The 26,378-nt window shown below is 44.0% G+C and overlaps 1 protein-coding gene across 2 annotated transcripts in view; it reads right to left on the bottom strand.

Moving 5' to 3' along the window:
• LOC119464549 (calbindin-32-like) overlaps positions 1 to 26,378 on the bottom strand; it is a 223,084-nt gene that overhangs the window by 41,371 nt on the left and 155,335 nt on the right. For both annotated transcript variants that reach the window (XM_037725570.2, XM_037725575.2), the window contains exon 3: positions 4,274 to 4,363. In XM_037725570.2, coding sequence (XP_037581498.1) covers positions 4,274 to 4,363 — 90 coding nt within the window. The remainder of the gene's footprint in view (positions 1 to 4,273; positions 4,364 to 26,378) is intronic.

The following is a 26,378-nucleotide window of genomic DNA, read 5'->3' as shown; positions in this document are numbered from 1 at the left end:
TGCGCGGCTCCGATGACAGCGACTTGGACTGGGCACAAAGGGCGGCTGCCTGGAAGGAAGAATGATAAGGTGTGCCGGGGAAAAGGCAACTCGTGAGAAGGGCCGGCCAACGATAGGCGCAATGGAGAATTCCAGCGCGCTTTGGTTATTTCGCGGGCACATAAGTTCTGGCAGGACTGCCGCTCCGGCTTATCCTATACCATAAAGCAGGCCAGAAATGCGCCTTCCATTTTCATTGGCTGCCAACTGCCTCGTGGCTCAGTGGGTGCCTGCTCTCTCTCTCCCCCCCCTCCCCCGCCCTCAATCGCTCCTCCTTTCTCCGACATCTTGCGCACGTTTTCTCTCCGACGGATTCGTATATTTCATGGCCGGTGTGTGTGTGTGAGTGGGGAGGGGGGGGGGGGGGCAATCAGAAACCGCACGTCCGGAAAAGGACGCTTGCATGGTCACCACGTGGCGTCAACAAATCCAAGGTCAACCGGCACCAGAGAATAACAATGAGGAGCGAAATCCAGCAGGCTGCCATTGAATGCTTGAAGAGCATTGTATATATAACTCAAGATTCGCGTAACAGGCCGGTGAGCGCCTCTCTAGTGAAGCCGCCTCTTTCGACACACAAACGCTTCTATGGCACATCTTTCGAACGCTGCAGCGATGTCTTCATTCGCATAGTCTTCCAGGAGAAAAAAAAAAAGAAAACGGTTTGCGTACGAGCACCAAGAAACACCAATGATGATACAAGTCATATAGGGGTGCCATACTTCAAAGTTATTGGCAGTGTCTGTTTTTTCACAGAACAGGGAATCGATCATGAGAAAGGACACTCGCAGTAGGGCGCTAACGCTTTACACGATGCGGCCTCTATAGCGCCCACGAAATATGAAGAGCACTAAATAACCATCCCCGAAATAGCTTATACACCGTAAGAACTTGATAGCAACATATTTTGACGCGACGAGTTCTTGGCGTATGCGATAATGCGCGGCAGTGCGTCAGCGCGGAATCATACGCAGGCATTAAAGAACTCGGCCGGCGCTTAACGAAACCCTCTTCTCTATACAAACTATCTTGGAGCGCCGCGCGCACGCACGCACGCTCACCGGCGCATTTCCTGTAGCCAGGGCACGGCGCTGCACACGGCTTTCGCAGATTTTCGCTTAATTATTTCGAGAGGGCAGCCGCGCTTGGTCATTTCGCTGCGTGTGGCGCCGACGCTCGCCCAAAGCGTTGCAACGGCTGCAGCATTCGTGCGCCGCTGCCGCTCTTGCAGGCCGGGCGCGTCTTCGGCGTTAAAATGGCTCGGTTCTCCTTGACGCGGCAGCCCGGCGGTCATTTCGCTGAGCCGGCGCGAGGTCGCCGCGCTTAGGCGACGCCCGCACCGCGCTGCCGCCACAGTGGAGCGGCGCCCGCGGTGGCGTCCTGAATGATGCGCGCCGCAATGAGGAGCGCGCACCGGCGTCCCGCTGAGGTGCCTGTATTACGCGGCGGATCGCTGAAGCGGCGCGCCTTGCCCACTTCACTAGAAGCAAGCGTGTGTACAGTTAATGATCTCGGTGCGACGAGGCGGCGTAGACAAGTAGACGTAAGTAGAAGGGCATGGTCTCCGGAAGAAAGCTAAGAAAGTATTAGAAACGATGCAACTAGCGAGCATAAATTCTATGATGACAAAAAGAAAGGGGAAAAAAAAAACGGCGGACAGTTTTGAATTTGCAGCGTGCGAGAGGGCCACGGGAGTGATTAAACGTAGACGTAAGGCGTAAGTGCATGTTCAGAGCATTTTAGCACTGGTCCCAATACTCGCTTTTTATATGAGACAAGTGGAAGGCTGCATTTTTTGTAAAAATTCGAAGAAAATTTTAACCGCGAGCGGATATATATCGGCAATTACTTTCTAACAGAGGCGCTGCTTATAGTAGCATGAATGTATAGTTCCCGAAGGAAAGCGAGCGCGTTCCATTATTGTCTATATTCGTCCCTCGCGGCGGCCTTTGCCGCTCACTAACGAGCACTGCATAATTTTGCGTGCGCACGGAGTAAAATGGAAAGTACGGCAACGAATGAAAACGCTCTCGTCGTAGTCGGTGACTTTCGCTCCGGGCGGTGTTGCGAAGAGCCACTTTCACGCGACCCTTTCACAATAAGCAGATTATTTCGCCATGTCGCTACAAGCAGTATATATTTTCAGTTCTCGAAAAAAAAAAAAAGAAAGAAAGACGTGAGTATTCTCGTCCCGAATGCAGCGAATGTAAGCGCTGCTCCTTTGATGCGGCAAAGGCCAGCTGAAGAGGGAACCGGGCAGTTTGTGAGCTTATAGGAATATACATGTTATCTGCACGGCGGCGTTCGTGATGCGCTGACGATGTCATTTTTATGCTATTTCGTGCGTGCGTAGCGCAACTATACGGTGCCAATTTCTGCGAATCAATAATAATAAAAAAAGGCAGGTGGAACGGGATCAATTTACATATCAAAATGTGTTTACCTGTGCACGGCCAAATTAATAGCTAACGAAGCAGCGCCTTCGAGGCACCTCAATGCAAGCATTAAATCTGTTTCATGGACGCTATACGGCGGGCGCCCGCACACGTCGCGCGGCTGGAACCCTGAACGAGTTCAGTGATATGTTTCTGAAACGCTGGCTCCGAGCACTAAGCAAGTGGCTTGCTTTCTTTGCGGCGCGAAACGTGACGTCACGGTGTACTGCGGACCAAGCAGGTCAGTGCCGTTGTCGAAGATCGGCTGTAGAAGAATACGAAATGTCGTCTTTCGCAAAAGTTGTGTGCGGGCACACTGAACAGCAAATTAGCGTGCAAAATTCACCCAGCATGGCTGAAAGAAGTAGACGAAAGAAAAACAAGGCGTTATTTTTTATTGCTTCATGTGACAGCGTGGCCTCGAGTTTGCTTAGAGGTATGTTCAGCTGTGTGTTTGATTAAACAGAGAGACAGCAAAATAACGGATAATTACGAAGGTAAACCGAATGAAGCGCCGAATGCAGTGCGGCTCATCATTTAGACGGTCTTCTCAAAATAGAAGAGCCAGTGGTGCGGTTCGGGCGGTAGATATACTTGTTTTTTTGTACACCTGCTCTCGGTAGCGGACACAGTTCCTGCAAATTTTTTGCGCTTTCACAGAGAAGCTGAGATAGCTTGAACAGATGCGAAAGAATGGTACCGCATTTAGAAAGCAGCGCGAAGCAAAACAAAAGGAAATAAAAGAAAAGAAGGAAAAAAATAAAAGAAAAGAAAAGAGAGAAAACAAAAGGGCTGTTTAAAAAATGATATCGCAAAATTTGTATTTGCGGCGGGTTCAATAAAATATGGACAGTGAAAAAAATATGGACAGTGAACTGCGGCGCAGTGCACGCAGACGCGCGTGACCATGACGTCCACCCGTCATCACTGGCCTACATTTCGCGGAGCTGCGCGGCACGCACGGTCACGTACGCTGGTTGCGGTTGCTCTTAAACACACCGCTGGTCTCACTTGTTGCGTGCATCTCGGCGGAAGCGACTGCGACGTGGTATGCGTTTCCCACTGTGCGGTTACGCTGGGGAGTTCGAGTGATGTGATCCCGTTACGATCTGTGCCCGAATGACACGGAGAATGTGGACGGAGAATGTACTGAAGTTCGTTCGGAGACATAACGCAAGATATGTTTAATGTCGATCGCCGTATTCCCCTCTTCCATATTATTAATTTTTACTTTATCGCAGCATCAGACGTGGTCTCCACACCAAGGTATACAAGGGCGGTCTACGTCTTCGTTACTGCTGTAAGCATACAGTGGTACGCATAGTAAAGGGTTGATAACCGACTGATTATGACTCATACAGTGACAGTATAATCGATTTGTTGGCACGGTAATGCGTTTAATCCGTTCGTACTATTGTACTTACTGATTGGCTTTGCTTACTGTGCGCCATGTTCTTGTTTCTTCTGTCTAGCGACGTCGCGCACTTTCGAGTGATATTCGAATAACCTCTGTAAACGGAAAACAGGACGACAACATGCAGAATCTGCAGCTTGTTCTTATGCTATTCTGTTCAGCATCATATTGACGTAGTACTGTTTACTATTGTGACAGCGGGGACGTTCTTCACTGCCAAAAAGATAGGCATTATTAGCGTGGCTTCAAATCTTGTAAGTAGCCTGTAAATATATTTATCTTCTTTTTTCTCTGCGTAAATGATGTGTACAACACAGTCAAGTGAGAAACACACCTGATAAAACGAGTAAGTCATAAAACCGCTAAAATAAAACCGCGACCTTACCTCGCGGATTTCAATCTTTCCGTCCTTATTGTCGTCGTACGCTTCCATGAAGCACTCCTTGAGCTCTTCCAGCATGGACTCTGAAACGACCTGGAACCGAAAAGAATAAAGAACGTTGTAAACCATGTAGAACATGCTTAGGATTACACAGGACATTCATGTGGAACGTATACACTGAAGCTGTGCAACCTTTTCTTGTTTATTTTTCGTTGCAAGTGCTTACGCTCACGCTGCAAGTGCAAGTGCTTGAGCTGTACTGGCTAATTGAGTGGACTCATTTTTTTTTGGACTCATGCAAATGTTTTGCCTAAAGACATGCCAGATATTTGGTTCTTAATTTCAGTTACTGTATTCGTAATTTCGTATTATCAGAGAAGATCGAACTTATTCATATGCGCTGACCAACCACGCCAACTTCACTGTCACAGAAACTAGTTCTGCTGTGAACAATGTAAAGCCCGAGAACGATGACAAGCAGCCTTAGATAGGTATTGGGCCAGATATGTAGAGACCTATGCGAGCATGCATTGATTAGTTGCGCAGACAATAAAAGATACCTCATGTATTTGTTGGTTGGTCTTGCGCCTTTTAACACATTTTAGGGGAGCTGAATAATATGGTTTAGTACGCTCAGATAGATATAAAAGTTTAACGAGTGTTATTTTTGCTTCTTTCAGTCCAAACTGGTTTTAAAATATCGCACATGTGTATAGCGCACTTCGGCCTGTTCAGCTTAGATTACCTGAAGGGGCAAACATTACTTGCACAACGAATCGAAGTGTCCTGGTAGCTAATTGAAAATATACACTAATTAACTTATATTCTTCACTTTAGGGCACATGTTGTAATTGCGAAATTGAAGCCGAGCAGAAGTGCAATCATGTCTGCTTAGCATAAGGCATAAATCCTAAGATTAGCACGGCGTTCGTGATGTCCGTCCTCAAAATTGTGAAAATGCGTTGGCGTTCAATTTGACATTGTTCCGAAGTGCTTTAGAAGGACAATTTTGGGAAACTGGTAACTGCAACGCCATTATATTCAGTATTTCTGCTAAGCAGACATGAATTTACTACTGATCGGCGTTAATTTCGCGATTGTAACATGTGCCCTAAAGACAATAATTAACAGATTAATTAATTAATCTTCTCAATTAGCTTTCTGGATATTTCAATTTTTCATGCAGCTTAATTTCAGCCTTTTCGACTAATCCACCTGTATATATACCTGTATAGGTGATTTTAAAAAATCAATTCAATGTTAAAAAAGGCATATAATGTACACAAATACAATAATATGCTTTATACAATACAAGGCTGTACAACACATTTGTGGATTATGCAGACATATTTCATCATTATATATTCCCGCTTAACTTCTCTCGCGTTGCACGCGCGGTGTACTTATCCTCTATTTGACACATTGTGCGGCAAAGCACGCTTTACAGGCCAGGCATCTTGAAAATTGTGCGTAGTACGCCGTGTTCCCCGAACACCCCGAAACGTGCTTCACACGACCATCCAGTCGGCATAAAATAAATCATAATAAACATACAACTTACTTTACACAACTTTTTTGGAGGGGGGAGGGGAGGGGATCGAGTAATAGTTCTGCGTATAATAATAATAATAATTATATATATATATATATATATATATATATATATATATATATATATATGATGCTAGAAATGCAGGCAGGTTGACCAGAGGTATAGTTCCGGTTGGCTACCCTGCACGGGCGGAAGGGTTAGGGGGATGAAAAAGAGAAAGAGACCATAGTGGTGGAGAGAGAGAGACGAGCACAGAGTAGCTGCGTACACTATAGAAGTGGTAGCAGGCGGCGCTGTTAAAGTCTGCCACGAAGGCCGTAGACTTCAGGAACCTGATCTGCGCGAGTAAAGCCTTCTGCGCGAAGTTTCTTTGGGAGCACTGGCCTGGAACGTCTTGTTCTGATAGCGGACGATTGTATAGCTAGCTGATCCAGCACTCTGCACATCACTTGCCTGTGGGTCCTATAACGTGGGCAGACACAGATAATGCGTGCGAGTGTCTCGTCACAGCTGCATGTGTCGCACGTGGGGCTGTTGGCCATTCCGACGAGGAATGCATCGGATTTAGTGAATGCGAGGCCGAGCCACAAACGGTGCTACATGGTCTGTTCGCATCGTATTAACCCAAGCGGTAGATTTAGCTGTGTATCCGCGAAAAGCGAAGGTAAGCGCCACGTGGTGAAAACGTTTGAATTCCACAGGGGCAATATACTACATTAACGGGACATCGAGCGCAGCCCAGCCGAAGTCCAGCCGCAGTGAGTTAAAACACATCGACCGCTCTCATGTGTGGTTCGGGCGCCTTCATCGGCGTGGTCATTTCCGCTGACATTGCATTGTCCTGGAAGCCATTGAAAAATTATGTCATGTCCCTTGTCATGGGGGTCTTCGTAATAGCATGCCTCCAGTAAAGAGGAGATCCCGCGTCGCTTATACAAAGGAAGTAAGGAAGGAAGGAAGGAAGGAAGGAAGGAAGGAAGGAAAGAGTGGAGAAGGAAAGGCAGGGAGGTTAACCAGTTCAGCACAACCGGTTTGCTACCCTACAGATGGGAGCGGGATGAGGGGGAATGAAAGATGGGGAGAGCTTATACAAAATTCAACAGACTTAGACAAGCGGCTGAAACTTGAATTGATGTTTATCAATTACGCTACAAGTGCTACTGTCCTGTGCGGTGGTAGTATGCGGTCATAGTGACCGACTGTGATTGTGTATATGTGTTTCTTTTTTTTCTCTCTCCCTCTCTCTACTTTCCGATCACTTTACCTCTCCTGTCTCCCCAGCGTAAGGTAGCAAACGGGATCTTCCACTCTGGTTAACCTCCCTTCCTTTCTCCTTTATTCTCTCTCTCTCTCACACTTTCTTTCAAAATCCTGAACATATTGAACTATTTCTGGTGGTATTGGGATATTTAGAAGGTAGACTCAAGTTGCACATTACAATGTGCCAGGGCTGATAGCCGCTTGACCGCCGGTTATATAAAGGAGTAAAATAACTGATCCGATATTCGATTAAACTGAGGACGTGGTTCGTTCTTACAGAGCGCGTAACGAAGTAGTTTGAATGGCGATTTTAGCAGAGGACACTTTAACAGTCCATTGTTTCAGAACAATTTTATAAATTGATAGTCTTGGAAAGTGATGGCCTTCAAATAAGCAACATAATATTATGCCTAAAATTTCTAATCGCGAAGTTCACTAGCAATAAATTGTCATATTTCTAGCTGAAGTGGAAAAGCGGAATCAAGTTATTTCTAAAAATATCTTTTAAGAATGATGTAAATGTGCATATGGTGATTTATTTTCCGCCAGTGATGCTTTATAAAAGCGCAATCGCCCTCTAAAATGCAATCAATTTTTGCTAAGGGGAACTATGATCGTTCTTTGTGGTTCATGTAAAGTAAGCAGCTGACGATAGATAAATAGAGACATGTTTTTCACCCATGTATTGGAAGAAACCTTTCTTCGCTACAGCTTTTCCCCACTTTTTGCTTCCACCATGTGATTCAATTAGGTGTATATTTCCAACCATTTTATTTATTTATTTATTTATTTATTTATTTATTTATTTATTTATTTATTTATTTATTTATTTATTTATTTATTTATTTATTTATTTATTTATTTATTTATTTATTTATTTATTTATTTATTTATTTTTTCGCAAATGCTATTCTTTTCTGACTGCTTTTCTTTTAGACTGTTCTCTTTAAAGGGACTTCGCAGCACTTCTGTCCGACACAACTGTTTCTTTGGTTTCCGTTCTCCAGTGATTACGAACGCGCTCGATCTGACTTAGTGCCGCATGGACTGCGCTTGCAGCATTCAGCCGATCTTGCGCGACTGTACTGCATGTTTTCTTTTATTTCCATTCTTTATTTTTGTCGCTTCGCCTGTAAATGCGCTCCCCAATCCGTTCAAACAGAGCTGCAAATCGGCGGCTTTGAGTGACGCGCTTGTGCATTTTCCGAGAAAAAAAAAAAAAAAAAAAAAAAAAAGAGGACAAGAGATTTTGAAGAACGACAACGCCGGGAAGGGTGAAGGAAGGCCACAGCGCCCCCCCCCCCCCCCCCCCTCCTTATTTCAGTTCTACTCACAGTAACAATTCCAGGCTGAACGCGATCATGAATTGTACCGCAAATCTCAAGAAGCCTTGGTGCTAGTTTATCATACCCTTGTACAGCGGTCGCTGTACTTGCCTGAAGACTAGCTCCGTCCGCTTTAATATTTAATGCAGTGTTCTTAGATGCTCTCCTCGAGCCAGCACAGCCTTATACACTGGGAAAGAGGTCACGCCCAGAAACGTACTACGCGTGAAATGCCTACTTTTGTGCTACTTTTGTCGCCTTGTATCGTATTTGCTCGTAAGAAACATCTTGGACGGCCTTTGTTATAAGTCGGAGATTCGCCGAGGCATTACGCTGCGACTCTGGCACATACCTTGCTCATTCACTAGTCAAAGCAACATCGCTGTTTTTTTTTTTTTTGTCTTTACCACTTAGCAATCTCACATTAAAGGACTCTGTCTCCACGTCGAACTAGGAAAAAAATGTGCGGCGTATAGCGGACAGCGGACAAATTTGACGTTTCGCTGACGGCGTTCGTAGGGGGGAGGTGGGACGCACAGCATATAGATTCATATCTGTCACAGTAAGGACAGATGGGCACGTCCACAATGTGCGGTGATCTGTGGCTTGCCCAGCGATTCGCATGTACAATGTATCTGATTGCCAACTGGAAAGTTGTTTACGACAGCTTACTTAAATACCTCCGCGAGACGAATGATGACTGATAAGATATACGCAGTCCAGCGGAAACCCTCCAGGGCTCGTCATTTTCGTTTTTCAAGAAATGTTTCAGTTTCTCTCTGTCTGAAAACACCGTCTTCTGGATACCGTTATGCAGTGTGTTAGAATTAGTGATGACATTTGTATGACGCAATGAAATAAAGCTGTCAGAGCGATATCTTAGGTAATACTCTTTGAGCACTTTCATCTTGCGGTGTTCTGCTGGCGCACATACATACAAGCAAAGTATATCTGACGCACATTTTCTTCACTATGGCTTGAACTAACCGCACGTCGGTATACAAGTGCATTTCTGAACACTAGGCGGAAGAGTGCCACGTATAGATGAAAATGGCCTAGCCGTGATCATGCTTGAATGTGTGCCGAATTCCTGAGTGACAATAAAAGAAGCCAGTTGGAGGAACTTACGGATGACTCCTAGCACGGCGACGCGAAAGAGGCAACGTTGCTCTGCTTCCCTTCATTTTGCGAGGCGAATTTTCTCGGCTGTGTAACCCATTTACGCTAAATTGGAACGAATCGGAAGCCAATTACCGTCATTAATTAAAGTAGATACCCCCGCAAGAAGTCATCAGCTTTATTCACTGAAAAGGGAGAGATGCTGCGCTCTTTCTACAAACACCCTTGGAAAAATAATCAGAGCAATTGGGAAGCTCAATATTTATCAGGAACCATGTGAAGCCAAATAAACAGAGGAAATTAACTGATTTTTAAAATTAAGCTGTAGAATGAATTGTACATTTGGGTAAACTTGCGATAACCTGTATATATTTCATAAATGTAATGAAGCTGGGAGAAACGGCAATTTGCCGCCGAACACAGTTTTCTTTTCCTATCGCAAGTTAACTCTCATCCGTAATTATATGCAGTTCAATAAAAAAAATTGTTCGAATTGCCAAAACGTTTTGCATCTCTTATGCTTTCTTTGGAACCATGCAATAATAGATGCTTTCCACATTTTCCCAGTTTGATAGTGTTTACGCATTTTAAGTTTTTGGAAGAACCAGCGTCAATCAAAGGTAAATAAAATGTTAAGCAACGTGGAGGATATCACTTCACATTTGTAGTAAGTCTGTGATTATACAGTATATTGATTCGTTTATACAGATACTTGTACAAGAAGCGCGACAAGGGCATTATTACATGGGAAACATCATAGAGAAAAAAAAAACATATGCAAAAATGAGCTAATTCCAAATCAGAAAGCATAAAGCACAGCAGAAACGCAACATTCAAAACGCTAGTCACGACATCAGGTTCACAGGCGCATTTACATCACAGAAACAATACAGGATAGTTTATCGCATGAAGCGCAATGATATGCGCTTATGACAGGTTGGACGATAAAAACAACTGAAGCTCGTAGCATGTTTTACATTGAACAATGCTCTTAGAAAGCCTATTCTAGTAGTGGTAGCCGTTGGAATTACCAGAAACAAACTTAGCAGCACGGTTTTGGATGCGTTCTAGTTAATTTATAAGATAAGAAGTATAAGGGAACGTTGCGCGAGTAGACCCTAAAACACAAAAATTGCAAAGCGACACCGAGATGGTACGTTGCGCGAGTAGACCCTAAAACACAAAAATTGCAAAGCGACACCGAGATGGTGGAAATTTTCAAGAAAGAAAGAAAGAAAGAAAGAAAAAAGAAAGACATAAAGAAAGAAAGAAACGAAACGAAAAAAAAAGTTTAGGTCAAGCGGACGGAGGACACTTCGATGGCATACTTTGACTTTATCGAAGCGCAGCTGCTACAGAGAAAACACGAGACGAAAAACATCGTAAATAAGCGGTCAGGGCTGCTGTGGGAAATGTAAAAAAAAAAGAAAAAAAAAAGAGATGGACGTTACACACCCTGTAGTGCCGCATCAGATTTTACGCTAGAAGAAAGATAAATATCAAATAAAAAGTGGCATATGGCAGATGAGAAGGAGAGAATACTAGGTGACTCCGCTTGTACACGTGCGTTGGCAAACCAGGACAGCAGTGCCAGTGTTGCCGGAGTGATGGGAGTTGTCGAGATGACGCTCTGCTATGGTCGCCGCGACCTAGATACGACCAGAAACACGTCTGCTGAGGCGGGCAGAGCCTCTTTTTCTTGCGCTGCGCGCACTGTTTTAGAGCTCATTCACGCGGATGGCACGGCACACACCCGGCGCCCACTCTGCTCTCGGAGCCGCCGCGGCCAGTTCTTGTGAAATGGGTCCCACCTAATGATCACCGCACTCTTCTCCCACCGCTGCACACCAGCCGTCCGAGAGATCGCGTGTTCCCGTCTGTCAGTTGACACGGCCACCGGCTAGTGCGGCAAGAACGCTATAACATGGGAACTGAAATACTGCCCAGGTATGCCACGGTATACGATACAACGCAATGTATGTGAACTGTTTGCCTGTCCATTAAAGTGGAAACCTGGGTGCGCTGCATGTCGAACGTCGTGGAGAACGCGCCTGCTCATAGTTTGCACTTAAATGTCTTCTTTCACGCTCTTGGTAGTCACAGTGAAAAGAGATGATGAGAGCCCCCAGTTTATGAGGCGGCGGGAGAGGAAATTTTCTAAGCGTGCTTCCGGCGCGTCTCGTCTCGACATGCTTCTCTGTGTCGCAGTTATATTTGCAGCCTGACTTTGGAGGTGGCGGTATTCGCGTAGAAAGCGCTTCCGTTTCGCATAGACCGTTTCGCGCACTGTAATGAGAGGTGCCTCTGCGGCTAAGATGTTCGGATAAAAAAAAAAATAAGAGCAGTCAGAAAAAAAAAAGTATTGAACGCAGTGAACTTTGCGGAATAAGGCCACGCTTTATTACTTGAGTCGGAACGGCGATGGGGTGCTGAGTGTGCTGGCGGCTGAAAAAGACTTTGTACGAACAGATCTGTCTCGTTTCATGCGAGACATGCCCTATTTTTGTTTCTCTCTTATCGCTTTTACTATCCATGGCACGACCCTGTAGACGCTCATTGTTTCGAAAAAAGTGAATCACCGGAGGACATTAGCGGGGCAGTAAAGCGATTTACGTGGCTCGCGCTTGTATCACGCTTTGCAACGTTTACAACGTTGTAAAGTGGAAGCAAGAAAACGATTGCGTTTCGGAGAAAAGAAAAACAGCGTTATAATAAAATGCGCGTGCCATAAAATTTATGCTGATTTGCAGCAACAGGAAAGCCTTGACAAAACTAAAGCGCTGGAAGTGAAAAGAGCACATCGGCGGAGGAAAGAGGGTCGAGGGGGAACGTTGATTTACGGCATCGTATTGGTAAGCAGCCTCGCACAATGCAATCACTGCGCCCGTAATTTTCTTTACGACTGCCCGACACGAGAGTTCTTTTTGGTTCGAAGAATCGCAGGGCCTCTAACACCTCCTCCGAAGTGCCCCATTCAAGTCTCACTTCTTTTCCAGGAAAAGAAAAGAGAAAGAAAGAGCAATGAATACAAACGGAAACCACGACAACAGAGGCAGGCACGAACTGTGCACCTTCAATAACGTTGTGACGGCAGAGCCTCCCACCGGTCCCGATCCTCTCGAGCGCTTTTCCACTCGTCAGGCCTGTCGAAATGGAAATCGCTTGCGTGACGCGAGCGCACCGCTCTCGAGAGAATCTGTGGCGCGCAGCAAACGTTCGCTTTCAAGCGTGGAATGCACTTGAACCGCGCGGACGCGCGCTGGCGTGGAACATGCGAGGCCGCCGTCGAGGAGCGCCGGTGCTCCCGCGCGAGCTAGCAGGGAACTTAGGGGCTCGCTCCTCTCATTGTGCTGCGAACCGCGGTCACGGGACAAGGAAAAAAAAATGGGTGCCGCGTCGTCCTCGGCTTCCGGACCAATATCTGCCCCAGGGAGATCAGCTTCCGGCGAGCCACGGTGTCTCTTCCGCTGACACGTAGGTGCCGGCCCAGTGAACTGCGCTGGTGGAAGCTGAAGATCCCTGTTGCTGTTGCGTAGCAACCTGAGTTCCGTTTTCGCGAGACGTACGCGCTTTTCACACAGTGACACGGTGCTTAGGTCGCGACCGCAAGGAAACTAATGACACCTACAGTGGCCGCTGGCCTGTGACAACCTTTTAACCGATGACTATAAGAAACGCATCGTCGACGTTGCAATGGTGGGTGCATTCTTAGCGTAGCCATGCCTTTCCTTATCAAGGTCTTTGTCATTGCCCGGATTTGGCGGTGAATGCACGACATAATGGCCAAGAGTTAGCCATAATACCAAATGCAGCTTGTTTTGAGAAAGTTTGGTAGTAGCTAGAAACTAGTAATAGTAGTGCAACAGGTTCGTCATTGTGTACGTGTTGGGAGAGAGTTTACAGTTACTATAGCAAAACCCTCATGGATAACTTGAGCCACTTCAAAAACCTTACTTCGGCCAACAAGATTGCTTCCAAATGTTGAGCGAAATGACTATAGCTCATCATCAAGGGACACAAAAAAGTGGATATATTTATCAGCGTGATTTATTTTTTTTGTTCACCGGAGAACTTAAGGCCCCAATAAAGCCAAACTAGTCGTTTTGAGAATACGTAATTTACATTTGGTGCCTGTTTGTTCTCAATTGTGGTCAATCAGTGTTCGTCCTTTGTCTATGTCTCTTTCTGTTGTGGTGGCTCGTCTCGCGCTTAATTTCATGTGCTCTAGCAATCGCCCCCCACCCAATAACTCCAACTACAAGTTCTACTAAATAACACCGTCATTTATAGGGTGCGTAATGACACCGTCGAGTTGAGTGGCTTTCATTATGAGGGGCTTGCCCCGTTAACCTGTTTTGTTTTATGTTTTTCTTGTTTTCTTTTGTGACAGCAGGTTTTGGAAGTCGATAGAGCCTATTGCTTACGTTTACTAAATGATCTTGAGATCAACGGCGTGCTTATAGATTTCAGCTTTATCAAACCCTCATCAAAGGTGGCACCCGGGCGGAGGAACTATCGGCAAGTCAAGCAATGCTAGGATAGCATGTAACCCAACAACAACGTCCTCCTCCTAGTTTACTGCATGAGCGGAGCTTTGTTAAGGGTCTGCGTAGATACGACAACGGATATCGGTTGTACGTGTAGTTAAATTACGTTTAACTTCTGTGTAAAGTAATTATGTTCTGACGCCCACCATGTCCGTATGTCATAGAAGTCACAGGAGGTGTTGACGACAAGACGGACGTTATCTTTCTTGAAACTTGCCATGTAAGGACGAATTGTGCTCGCGAAAGAAACATAAAGAAGTAAATTGAAAGACGTTGAGACACTCTTGGGAAGTAAATGAGAAGAGGTTGTAGTGGGTGGCCAGTGGGGTGCCCTGAGGGACTGACGTTGAGCTGAAGTGGCTGAATCAGCTACACCTGAAGCAGCAAGCGTACAGCGTACAGCCAGCGTACATATGGCGTCTCTAGTTCACCGATTAAGAAATAATTGGAAAATGTGCCTAAAAATAAATAACAATGATAAACTCCCCGCCCCCGCTGAAATGACACTTTGGCAAGCGGAAAGAAAATCGCATACTGGCAAGTAAAAAAAGAGACGAATAAACCATTTTTATAACCCACTCGATCGGATTGTCGTCACTCTACGCAAATGCGTCCCTAACGTTTCGAGCGCACTCCCGTAATAATAAGGAAGTCTTTCGTGGCAAGAAAAGCTGTCCTACGAAGGGCCGTAACGGGCCATTGTCCGACTATGTTCCCGAATGACAATGGCCGGCTGCCCAGCACCCTCAATTTGCAGAGTAGCTGCCGCCTTGGCTGGCCATAAAAGAGGCAGTTCAGCAGCAACTGGACAACGGCCTCATTCGCCGCACCACACGCACACGACGCAGAGCTTGCACGATGAATTTTGAAAAGAATGTGACCGGCGCATGCAAGGCGATGGCGAAAGCGGTGAAATAAGGTTTCTACATTCCGTGGCAACTTAACATGGACGAGGGATATCAGTCGATGGTCTCCAGTATAGAGGGTATTTTTGCGGACCTCTTCATCGAACCGTGCCGCTAACGACCTTCCCGCAGAGAGTTTTCGTATTATGCTCCCTGACGCCGTGTGTAAACCGAGAGAAAAAAGAGAGAGAGAGAGAAAAGTCATAAGTGAAAGGCAGGGAGGTTAACCAGGCTGAGCCAGGTAGACTACCCAGCACTGAGAAAGGGGGAAAAGGGATTTAAAGTGAAGGTATTTCATTCTACCGGGGCCAGAATCGGAAGGAGCGGCTGCATTTGTCTCCGTGCTCGTGTGCGCGTTTCAGCTACATATATAGTAGCATAATATTTTCCCTCATCTTTGCTGTATAAAAAAATAGTCATCAATGTGCCAGAAAACAAGACAAAGTGCAGTGACTACTGGAGGGATCGATCACACGGCTACACTAAATCGACAAAATCAAGCATCAACAAATAGCTGCGGTCGGCAGTAAAATTCCTGGCGTTGGAGCAGAACATAATGTTTTTTTTATCCAGTCAAGAAATCTAATGACCCTACCGAGGTCTGGTATACACGACTCCGCGGTGCCAGACAGCGCATTTCTTCCGCGAAAAATTTTCGCGGAAAGATGCGTTCTCTTTATCTGCAATACTTTATATATTTACCTTTTTAACAAATTCCCGCCTGTTGAGAAATTAGGAAGTTAACAAAATGTTGACTTCTACCCTTGCACAAGCTTTTCGGATAAGGTGCCAGCCCGCTGGTTTATCCGAGACGACACTTACCAAGACAACGGATCCCGTGTTTTAATAGTTGGACACGTGTTACATTACTTTGTGCTTTTTAACCTTGCTTTGTACAGGGCGGCTCCTGATCAATGACTTTTTACAGCGGCAAGCGAACTGGCGCATGGTTGCTGCACTGGCTGCTGCATGGGTTAGAAGTCGCGTAACAAGAAGAATAAGAGGCACCGCTGCTCCAGTCTCGCATCGACCCTGTCGTGGCGAAGGACCGGTCTCAATCCGCATTGTCCGTCTAGTCCCAGGCATATCTAAATAGAGAACGAATATTTCAGAAACGTATAGCGCAGCTCCCACTACCTTTTTTCTTTTTCTTTCGATGCTCAATAACGACCCGCTTCTGCGGTCGTCAATTCCATTTTTCCGAGTTTCTTCTTTCTTTTCGTTGCGATTCTGGCCCCGGTAGAATGAGATACCCTCCCAAATCGTTTTTTGATTGGCTAACTGCTTCCGGCACAGCCATGGAGGCATCGGGAGAAGCGAGCAGTATTTGTTGCGTTCGTCGAAGTGCAGGAAATTGTGTCGGGCAAAATGAGGAGGGGGGCCGGGCCGCAAACGGACGTGGCGTGCCTTCTGCCGCTTGGATGCCCCACCGCCGCATGAAAAACCGTTCGTTGGCTGCGCTGCAACCCTTACATATAGGCTGAACTCACGTTCAAGCATACGCCGGTTTAGTTGGATACAATTTTTGGACTTGTAGGCATACAACTTCTTCAAGGTACCTACAGGAAATGAAAAAAAAAAAGAAAAGGGCTCCGAGTGCAATCTTCTGCCGGGCAATGTACGCATAAAATTGGAATTTGAATATGACAGCGCTTGAAATCAAACAAGTATAGAAGTTTGTCACTGTTGATGGACTGAACTCGTTAAAGCTTGTCAACAATGGCTTTGTTGAACAGCCGCTAACTTTCAGCGGCTATACATGCGTACAGCCTCCCGCATTTTAGCTATATCGCGCGAGCGTCCATCACACGTCATTTTAGCGCCTTTAGGCGGCGATAATCAGCGAGACCGGCAGAAGTACTCTCAAATGCACTAAGCACTCTCCTGTGCAAGAGTCGTCTAATATTTTCCCTTCAGGACGACGTACGACCATATTATATTGTTCTCGGGCGATATAGCCAAAAAATTCAGAGCTCTTGCCCTGTCGAGAAAATGGGGATAAGTGAAGCTTGTGGCAAGACGACGCTGTCGCAGGCGTTCTGCTTCGTTTATTGGTGAGCTGTCTAACTGGAACACATAAGAAGGCAACTATTTGACAGCGACCGCTCTGAGAAACGTAGCCGGCAATAACACAAACACACAAAACTGACAGATTTTGTAATTTGGTACGCTGGTAGGGTTGGTTTTGCTGAATTTCACAAAGTATAGGTCATGCAGACTCCGTGCGCACAACTTTACAAACTTCTTGCCTACTCTTGTAAGGTAAAATTGCCGCATTCTTGACTACCGGTGATTGACTGCATTGACCTACTCTGAATATGGGCTTTTTTCGAAGGACATGTTGCAAAAATATCTCCGTTGCACATGGTAGCAAATTTATATCACGGAAAAATAGTGTGCAACATTGGAGTACGCAATTTGCAGCTTTTTTTTTGTTCCTTCTTTATTCACACACATCATACTCTACTGATAAGTCCGGTTACATCATCTGTGCGTCATGACAGCGACAAGAGAATGTCCAACGTTAGCGTCATTTATTGGCATGCCTTATCTGAACCTTTATGATATTTTGGATGAGAGGGCAACGTACACTCAATGCACTATTATCGTGTGTGCTCCTTGCAGAAATGGTATAAAATGACTGTTAGATTGTTGTAGACTATAACGGGCATCTCCAACATCTCGTTTCAGTTATCGAAAAAAAGAATGAACACATCATATTCGTAGATTTTACACAAAATTGGAAGTGCCAGTGTGCGTGAGCTTCTTGTTTTCGAGGAATGACGCCAACAGAACGTCGACTTACTTTTCGTTTCTTATAGCCGTTTCGATCATGGCGATAGACGCGAAGGCAATTTAATGTCTGCTTCCGGCGAAGAATTCTCTCTGACACTTGTGGGGGTTATAAATGAGCACACGGCTCACGAAATGCCCTACCATCGCGCCTGTACTTTGCCGACGGCATTCTGTCTGGCATCGAGCCACTAACTTAATCTTTCCCAGCGGGCCACTCTGCCGGCGGCAGAACAAAGTGGGCAGTCAGTAAAGGAACCAACTCGACACTTTATCCGGAAACGTTTCGTCGTCGTCGTGACTCTGTAAGGAGCCCATCAAGACGCGTCTTCACAGCCCGAATGAGTTTGTGTACTTTCTCGTTGAATTTGCGGCACGCGAATCGGTTCCATGCGAAACACGGCTAGAGAGATCGTACGCGCGCGTATGTTCTTAAGAGCGTGCTGGATTAAGCTGTTACTTAGGCGTATGGGGCTTATTTCAGTTGAGGTGGATAAAACAAACAGCGCTGAAAACGCGTCGCACTTTGAGGGTGTACTAGCTCTCTAGAACAGATATGAGAGAATATAAAAAAAGGCGGATTGCGTGTACGGAAGCATTCATGCTTTTTTCGTCAGTACAGCTTGTAAGCTACTCTTAAGCAATCTATTCTTTGATAACAAGCACTGTGACCTTCTTTTTGCCACGATAGATTTATCGACTTGTGTCCTTGCCGGTCAACGAAAGAAAGCCACTTTTTCTTCGCGCGGAGAAGAGTCTTAATGATGTGAGGCAGACCATTCCTTTTGCCCATCAATCCTTTAGCCACAATGAACAACAAAAAAGAAGGAGGTTAAAAAAAACAAAAACAAACAAACAAACAAACAAACAAACAAACAAACAAACAAACAAACAAACAAACAAACAAACAAACAAACAAACAAACAAACAAACAAACAAACAAACAAACAAACAAACAAACAAACAAACAAACAAACAAACAAACAAACAAACAAACAAACAAACAAACAAACAACAAACAAACAAACAAACAAACAAACAAACAAACAAACAAACAAACAAACAAACAAACAACAAACAAACAAACAAACAAACAAACAAACAAACAAACAAACAAACAAACAAACAAACAAACAAACAAACAAACAAACAAACAAACAAACAAACAAACAAACAAACAAACAAACAAACAAACAAACAAACAAACAAACAAACAAGCATTACGCTGTGAAATCATTTCACTGTGGTTCGTATAGAAAACGCATTAACGACCGCAGCAGGGACAATTCTTGGGGCGCATTTTTTATTTAAGGCTTTTACTGCGAGTGGTTGCATTGGTAGCGATAAATCCAAGCTGCCTTTCTTTCTGTTTTACGATGAACTGGCATTAAAGGTAGGTCGAGAACTGTTCATAGCGCCTCGTCCTCGACAATTATGCTGTACCTGCACGAGCAACACAATAATAAGGCATCAGCTTTCGTGATTGAAAGAGCTTTTGCCGACTGCAAATAATGTTCTCATAAACTGCTTATAGTTTACTGCAGAATGTAATGAGTTTCAATGTTGAATCTCGCGTTTCTAACAAGATAGCATGCTTTTTTCATTTTTGAACAGCTGCTGAAGCATGTTAGTTACACAGCTTGACACTTCTTTTTCCAAAATACACGCTTCACAGTATTATGCGCTGGTCATACCTTTCCTAACGCCTCTCTGAGCAAATTATTACGATGTTACTTAACAAAAAAAAGTCTTTAAAAGCCCCTTTTCTGTCACATTGTCGATTGGGTCAGAGGAAAGGTGGTCGGGACAGAAAATCATCCATAAAACTTTATAAATATACTGAAAACAAACAATATTTGATAACTGCGAAAAGCTACAAAAACTAATATAAATATAACACATGACTACTCTCGCGAAACGCACGCGTGCACACAAGAAAAAACAAACTGTGGCGTTCGGCGCAATCTGCTAAACGCACTGATGCAAAAGTAAAGCTTGTTCACTGCAAAGTTGTTATCAATGACACTGTCTACACGTGGGACCTGCGCTCAAAAGTACGCTTAAGAATGTCTAAAGGCTCAGCTTCCGCGTCCCGCGAACATGTCTGACATCGGATGCAACAGCAAACATGACTAGTAAATATCAATGCACGAAGCATTGCTAACAAGCGTGAACCACTTGAAACTATGTCGTTGTTGCATGATCCCCATTTAATAGGACTTGCAGAAACTTGGTTAGACAAGGATATCCAGAACGATGCAGTATTTTCTAGTTGTTACAATTTTATACGCGAGGTCGAACGAATAGAGGTGGTGGTGTTTTGCCTTACTGATTAGGAAAACATTAAAATACGAATCACTCCCGGACATGGCCGAACATAAAAGTGCTTGGTGTAGGTTATTTTTGGGTGCAAATGTATTGAATTGTTGGCGTTGTCTAGAGCCCCAGCAAGTGATGTTGATTTCTATCAAAAGATTGATGCTCACTTAAATGCAATCACTGATACAAGAAGCAGAATCGGACTAATGGGAGATTTTAACTTACGTGGTGTTGATTGGAGGGACCCAGTTTCAGGTTTCTAGCATCGCTCGCACGCTTACTTAATGTTAGAGATAATGTTAGATTACGGCCTTGTGCAAGTAGTGAATAGCTCAACACGCCCATACAGGCAGAACTTTTTGTTGGGCTAGTTGGTGCATGTTACTAAATTATTTAAAGCGCCAAACAGACGACACAAGAAGAGACGCGCTCGTCCGTGTCTCTTCTTGTGTCGTCTGTTTGGCGCTTTAAATAATTTAGTAACGCCCATACAGGACTAGCATCAATCCATTCTTGATCTACTGTTTCTTTCTGATAAAACGTTCACCTATGAAGTCACAGTTAAAGATGGGATTCCGGAGCATAAATCGAATGAAAGCGTAACAAAAATCCGGAGCCGATGACACGTTAATTCTGTATTTTTTAGAACATGGCTTCGACATGCTCCCGAAGGAGCGAGACGTGAATAGTTTGTTGGCGTACTTTAAATCCGCTGTGTCCGAATGCTTATCTCGATTTGTTCCAAAGAAGGCAATGCGGTCAGAGAGAGCCAACCCCCCGTGGGTAACACGAAATATTATTAACCTAAAGCGCCGACTGCGACCTGCTCGAAAAACGAGACTAAGAAGACCTATACGACCGTTTCCGAGCTCAGCATAAGAGTACGAAACGAGTAAAAATAAGCCCGAACGCGCTTCTTTTCGACCACGCTGATGGATTACGTGAGACACAGTCCGAAAAAGTTTTGGATATACATATCTTGTTCAAAGCCCACGATAAATGGAGTCATAGTCGGCGGAAACATATGTAGCGGACTGGTGAGAATGGTTCTGGTTTTCCCCAAATGGCTGTTTTCCCCAAAGACAGATAATCCTGCGGGAGATGCCGCCAGAACCTATCCGTATTCTGATGACATTGGCATTTATAAAGAAGGAATCATTCTCCTACTGGTAAATTTAGACGTGAAGGAAGTTCTGGTCTAGATAAAATACTAAATGAATTTTTAAAGCGTTACTGTCAATGGGTCTCCGAATTTTTAGTTATTTACTGTTTCACTCGGAACGGGTGTCCCACAGGATTCTATACTATTAGTCCGAGTTGTACCAATTTTCATTGCTAGAGATAAGCAAGCAGTAAATCATTGCCACCCGATCTCAATAACATGCGCACTGTGTGAACTTAGAACACATAATTCAGAAATACTTGGTCCAGTACATCGAAAACAACAATTTATTCTGTCGTAAACAAATGGCTACCGCAAGCGCCTTTCAACTTCTACGCAACTCTTTGAAACAGTGCAGTATATTGCTGAAGCCATCAACTTAAAAGAACAAGTTGATGTGTTCGCCTTGGATTCATCAAAAGCATTTGACAAAGCTGGAGTCCTGAAATTTATCGAAAAACTGAAAATGTATGGCGTCACTTCAATGGTCATTAGGTGGATTGAGGCGTACATAGATAATTGAGGGCATATTGTGTAAATCTCCGACGTGCGCGCAACTCCTTTGTCTGTCACGTCTGCAGTTCCCCAGGGGTCTGTGATAGGACCGTTATTATTCCTTCTGTATGTTAACAATACTGCTAATGGTATGAGTCTACCGAATGAGGTTCGCCTTTTGCGGACGATTGCCTATTGTTTTGTCGATGAAAGAGCGTTCATGACCAAATACTGCTAAATGAGTGCTTACACTCAGGCTTACACGGCTTACACGACAATTGTTAGAGCTGCATTGGAGTGAGCAAGTGCAGCTTGGGACCCGTACCGATCACACCAAATAAATCAGATTGAGCGCGTACAGCGTCTTGCTGTGCGATTTAGTTTTTCTAAACATCAGAGAACCGAATCTGTTACCGCTTTGCTCACCAGGGCTAGCCTCCAGAAACTTGCTACACGCAGAAAAATGGCGAGGCTGAGATTTTTTTCATTAATTAGACAATGACATGTTAAATATAAGCCCTGACCTGTACTGGCGGCCTTCTGGCAGTGTGTCGCCTCGTTCCGGTCACTCCTATGTTGTCACATCTGACATGTATATGGTTGGCGTTTTCAAACACTCATTCCTACTAAGAACAGTCGAAGACTAGAATGAACTCAACATTGAGGTATTTCAAGGTACGACTTCCCTAACAATTTTTGAAAAGAAATTGAAATTCCTACTTGTTTAATTTCGGGTTTTATTGTCCTGCTTGTATGCTCTTTGTATGCTGTTAATACTGTGTGTACGTGGTAATTGCATTGTTTTACTGGCGTCTAGTTTGCTATTAGTTCCATATACGCGCCGTGTTTTTTTTTGTATATGCAGTATATGCCGCATGCTTCGTGCTATTTGTACGCTATCTGTACTGTTTTGATCTTTTTTTTCGCCAGCTTGTATTTTGTGTGCTTGCTTATGTTCTTTTTTTTTCTCGAATAAGAATACCCACCCTGTCACAGCCCGAGATGGCTCACAGTATTGGAAATAAATAAATAAATAAATAAATAAATAAATAAATAAATAAATAAATAAATAAATAAATAAATAAATAAATAAATAAATAAATAAATAAATAAAATTAGGAGACAATATGCGCTTCTAGTTCAGGCTGGTGGTTACCCAACTCCTATTGCGTGGCTTTACACCCCTTGGCGCAGGTGTAGACATCGTCACTGTCATTCTCTTTTTCTTGTCATTTGATGTGCAATTTATATTTAATATCGTGTCTGTATAATCTCTATTTATTATAAATGTTTGCTAGATTTATTATCTTCAATATATGACAAGCTTATATGCAACAATGTTCCTTGCAGTCGCAATTGTGAAGACGCGGTCATCGTCACCTTCGTCGGCAGCAAAAGACAAGCCAGAAGGATTAACACAGCGCTCGATGCGATCTTCACATCCAGCACAATATCTGCCTCAACCTCGAATGCATTGCGCGCCAAAAAAGGACGCGAAAATCTGTAATAATAACTCTCCATAACCGCACAAACCCCTGAAGTATACACGGAAGCCCGGCGTAAAATATAAAGCTCACACACAGTGATTTAGTCGTAACGCTATAGAGATACAAGCCACATGCAATGGAACGATGTAGTACTTTAAATACGTACTATCGCGCTCAGTATTAGATGCAACGCGTGAGAAAGCGGTCGTGCTTTGTCGCTCATACTGAGCGCGATAACATACGTCACCATTTTGCAATGCATACAATCGAAATTCGGTTTCGTGAAGCAAACATTGCCCGGAAGAAAAAATAATAAAGCAGCGTGCATATCAGTGCCTACCAAGCTCACGTCATTTCTAACTTCTTTTTTTTTTCAGATTTAATTTTATCGTTTGATTAGTGGTTCATAAATATATAGGAGATGCTATAACGAATGGGGTCCCGCAGTTATAAAGTGCGCTTAGTTGCTCTTAGTTGCAGAAGAATGCATTAATAAAATGGCGTCATTTGCGATTAGGAATAATAATAATAATAAAAAAAACGTTTACAGAAGTTATACAACGTTGAAGCAGTAAAACTTAACACATCTTAACACATATAACTGTATATAATGAGTAACCACAGGATATAGAAAAAAGAATACATCGGAGTAAGGATAAACTTTACAAAGTTGCAATGCAAGTTCTAAGTGAACGCTTGTACGCTGATAATATTGCTGAAAATTTTACATGGGCCGCAAACTATTCCAAATTTTCACACCAGCAAAACAAACAGTTTGTTTGCCGTATAGTTGCTGTGCGATATGTGGAATAAAATGTTATTTTGTAAAGAAAATGTAGTAGTGTGGGGGTTAGCGAGAATATTTCTGCGAATGACCTAATTTAAATGTGCATTTCAAGTAGGTGGTATATAACGATGCCATGGTTGTACCAGATAATTTTATTTAGCGACAGGAGATTTAAATCAGTGAGGATGAGGGTAACATGAGCGTTATAAGGAGCCGATGCAATGATAAGAACAGCGTTATTTTAGATGTGCTGCAATTGAGCTATATTACAGCGGTATGTGGGACCCCATGAGCTGATACAATAATTTAAATGGCTATATATGAAGGCATATAACACAATGCCATGAGAGTATGCTGTTGAATAAAGTGTCGAGCTGTTAAGAGCTCATTGATGCCGAAGGTGGTCTTCTTTTGTAAGAAGTTGTCATGGCAAATAAAATTTTAGAAAGGAGTCTCATTGAACGCCTAAAAATGAACACTCTTTAGATCGCAATGTTGGGTGGGACGCTATGTGCTCTGGTAACTTTGGTTATAAATAGATGAAAAAACTTGATACAGCTGCTATGAATTTCGACGCGCTGGCAAGACCCGTTTTAAAGAAACGGTGTAGGAACCGAAAAATGTACGTATTGTTCAGTATTTGCCAATGAAACTGACGCGGTATGTTTTAAAGTACGGTGCGCCCTAATAGGTTAATAATTACAAGATGACTTTGGAGGACGCGGCGGTGAACGAAGCTATTTAATGGGCGGTGTGTAACGCTATAATCAGCAAATGCTTTCGTGCATGACTACATGCGGGGAGACAAACCGCCATGAACATAAAAAAAAAGTGAAGGATCCAAGAACGACGATCTGTGGCACGCATAAAAAAAAATGTTTGGAATGGGAAGTGAATTCTCGATTAGAAGGCAACTTACACAGATGGGATTGAATCTAAGTGCACGTAGCTTAGATGTTACGCGACAAATGCACTACCGGATCAGAAAATTTAATGAAATAGACTGTCGCACGAAAAGCTTTCTTTAAAATCCATACTTACTACAAAAAAAAGTGACTAGATTCATGACGACTGTAGATATCACAGGTGATAATGATGAATTTTTTGAGTATTTATTATTCCCTTTACGTACTGACATAAATAATGCTATCTTCCAGTTGGCATGAAGCGTGTCAGTTATTAGATGTGAAATAATATACTGTTTAACAAATAAATGTTATTTTAAAAATAAGGTTGTAAATAATGACCATCATTACCAGATGAACAAGATGCTTGGAACCCTAAAAGCGTCAACACGTGACATGTGGTCGCCATTGTATGTCGTCAAAGTTCCCAGAACAAAACGTATTCTTTCGTAATGCAAGCGTTGCTTGAAGTGGGAGACTGTATATGTGACATCCTTTCAAAGCGTGTACAGCACACTAGAGCAAGATGCCACATACTCGATATTTATGCTTCAGGCTGCCGCCCAATATGACAATGGGAAGCAACTCAAGGTGAAATATGAAAGTTTATTTGGCGGACTTGCTGCAACGACCAGTTAAAAAAAAAGTCCATTGACAATAGAGGGAGCGGGGTTCCACTGCGGTTTCCTGCCAAAACTGCAAGCGTTACAAGCACGGTGCTGTTCCAACGAGGGAATACAATTCGCATCGGCCCGCAACGGAGGTCTGCCCACTTGTTTGTTTTCTTTCTTTTTTTTCGCATTGAAGAGGGAATACAACTCCTGTTTCAGTAGCAGTGTTTGAATAAGAAAAATGTATTTTCTTCGGGAGTGTGCATTTCGTTGGCATTGCGATGCCTCTCTATCGCTCCTCAGGGAGCGGGAAGCTCATCGCGAGAAGCAACGCCACGAACCGAGACGCCAGCAACTTCTACCTACGAGAGCCGACAGACGGTGTGAAAGAGTAATGAGTCCGCGTCGGGGTCGCGCTCACTTCAGCCCACAAAGCTGAACAAGTAGCCAGAAAGAACGCAAGAAAGAAAAAAAAAAGAAAGTGTATGGGAAGACGCGCCCGGAGACGCCACCAAGAGGTGGAACATAATGCCCGCCTGTTTACTGCCGGGACGTCGCTGCAAAAGAAAAAAAAGTAAAAAAAAAAAAAGAAGAAGCAACCAAGAAAGAAATAGGCGAAAGGCGAAACTGAGCACCAGAGTCCTTGAGGCGCGAGCGAGACCAATACAGGGCGAGACTCTTGGCTGCTCGACTGGAGAAACGCGTGGCACTTTAATTGTTTATAAATGAGCCGTCTTGTTGGATGCTCAGTTTCGCACCCGGTTTCCAATCGATCTCACTCGATGATGGCGAGCGGGGAGCAGCAGCAACGTGAATGCCAAGAGCTGAGCTGAGTCAAAAG

This window comes from Dermacentor silvarum, chromosome 1, assembly GCF_013339745.2.
Source record: "Dermacentor silvarum isolate Dsil-2018 chromosome 1, BIME_Dsil_1.4, whole genome shotgun sequence".
Classification (NCBI taxonomy): Eukaryota; Metazoa; Arthropoda; class Arachnida; order Ixodida; family Ixodidae; genus Dermacentor; species Dermacentor silvarum.
Note: the sequence above shows the minus strand (reverse complement) of the source record. Positions and strands in the feature narration are given on the sequence as shown.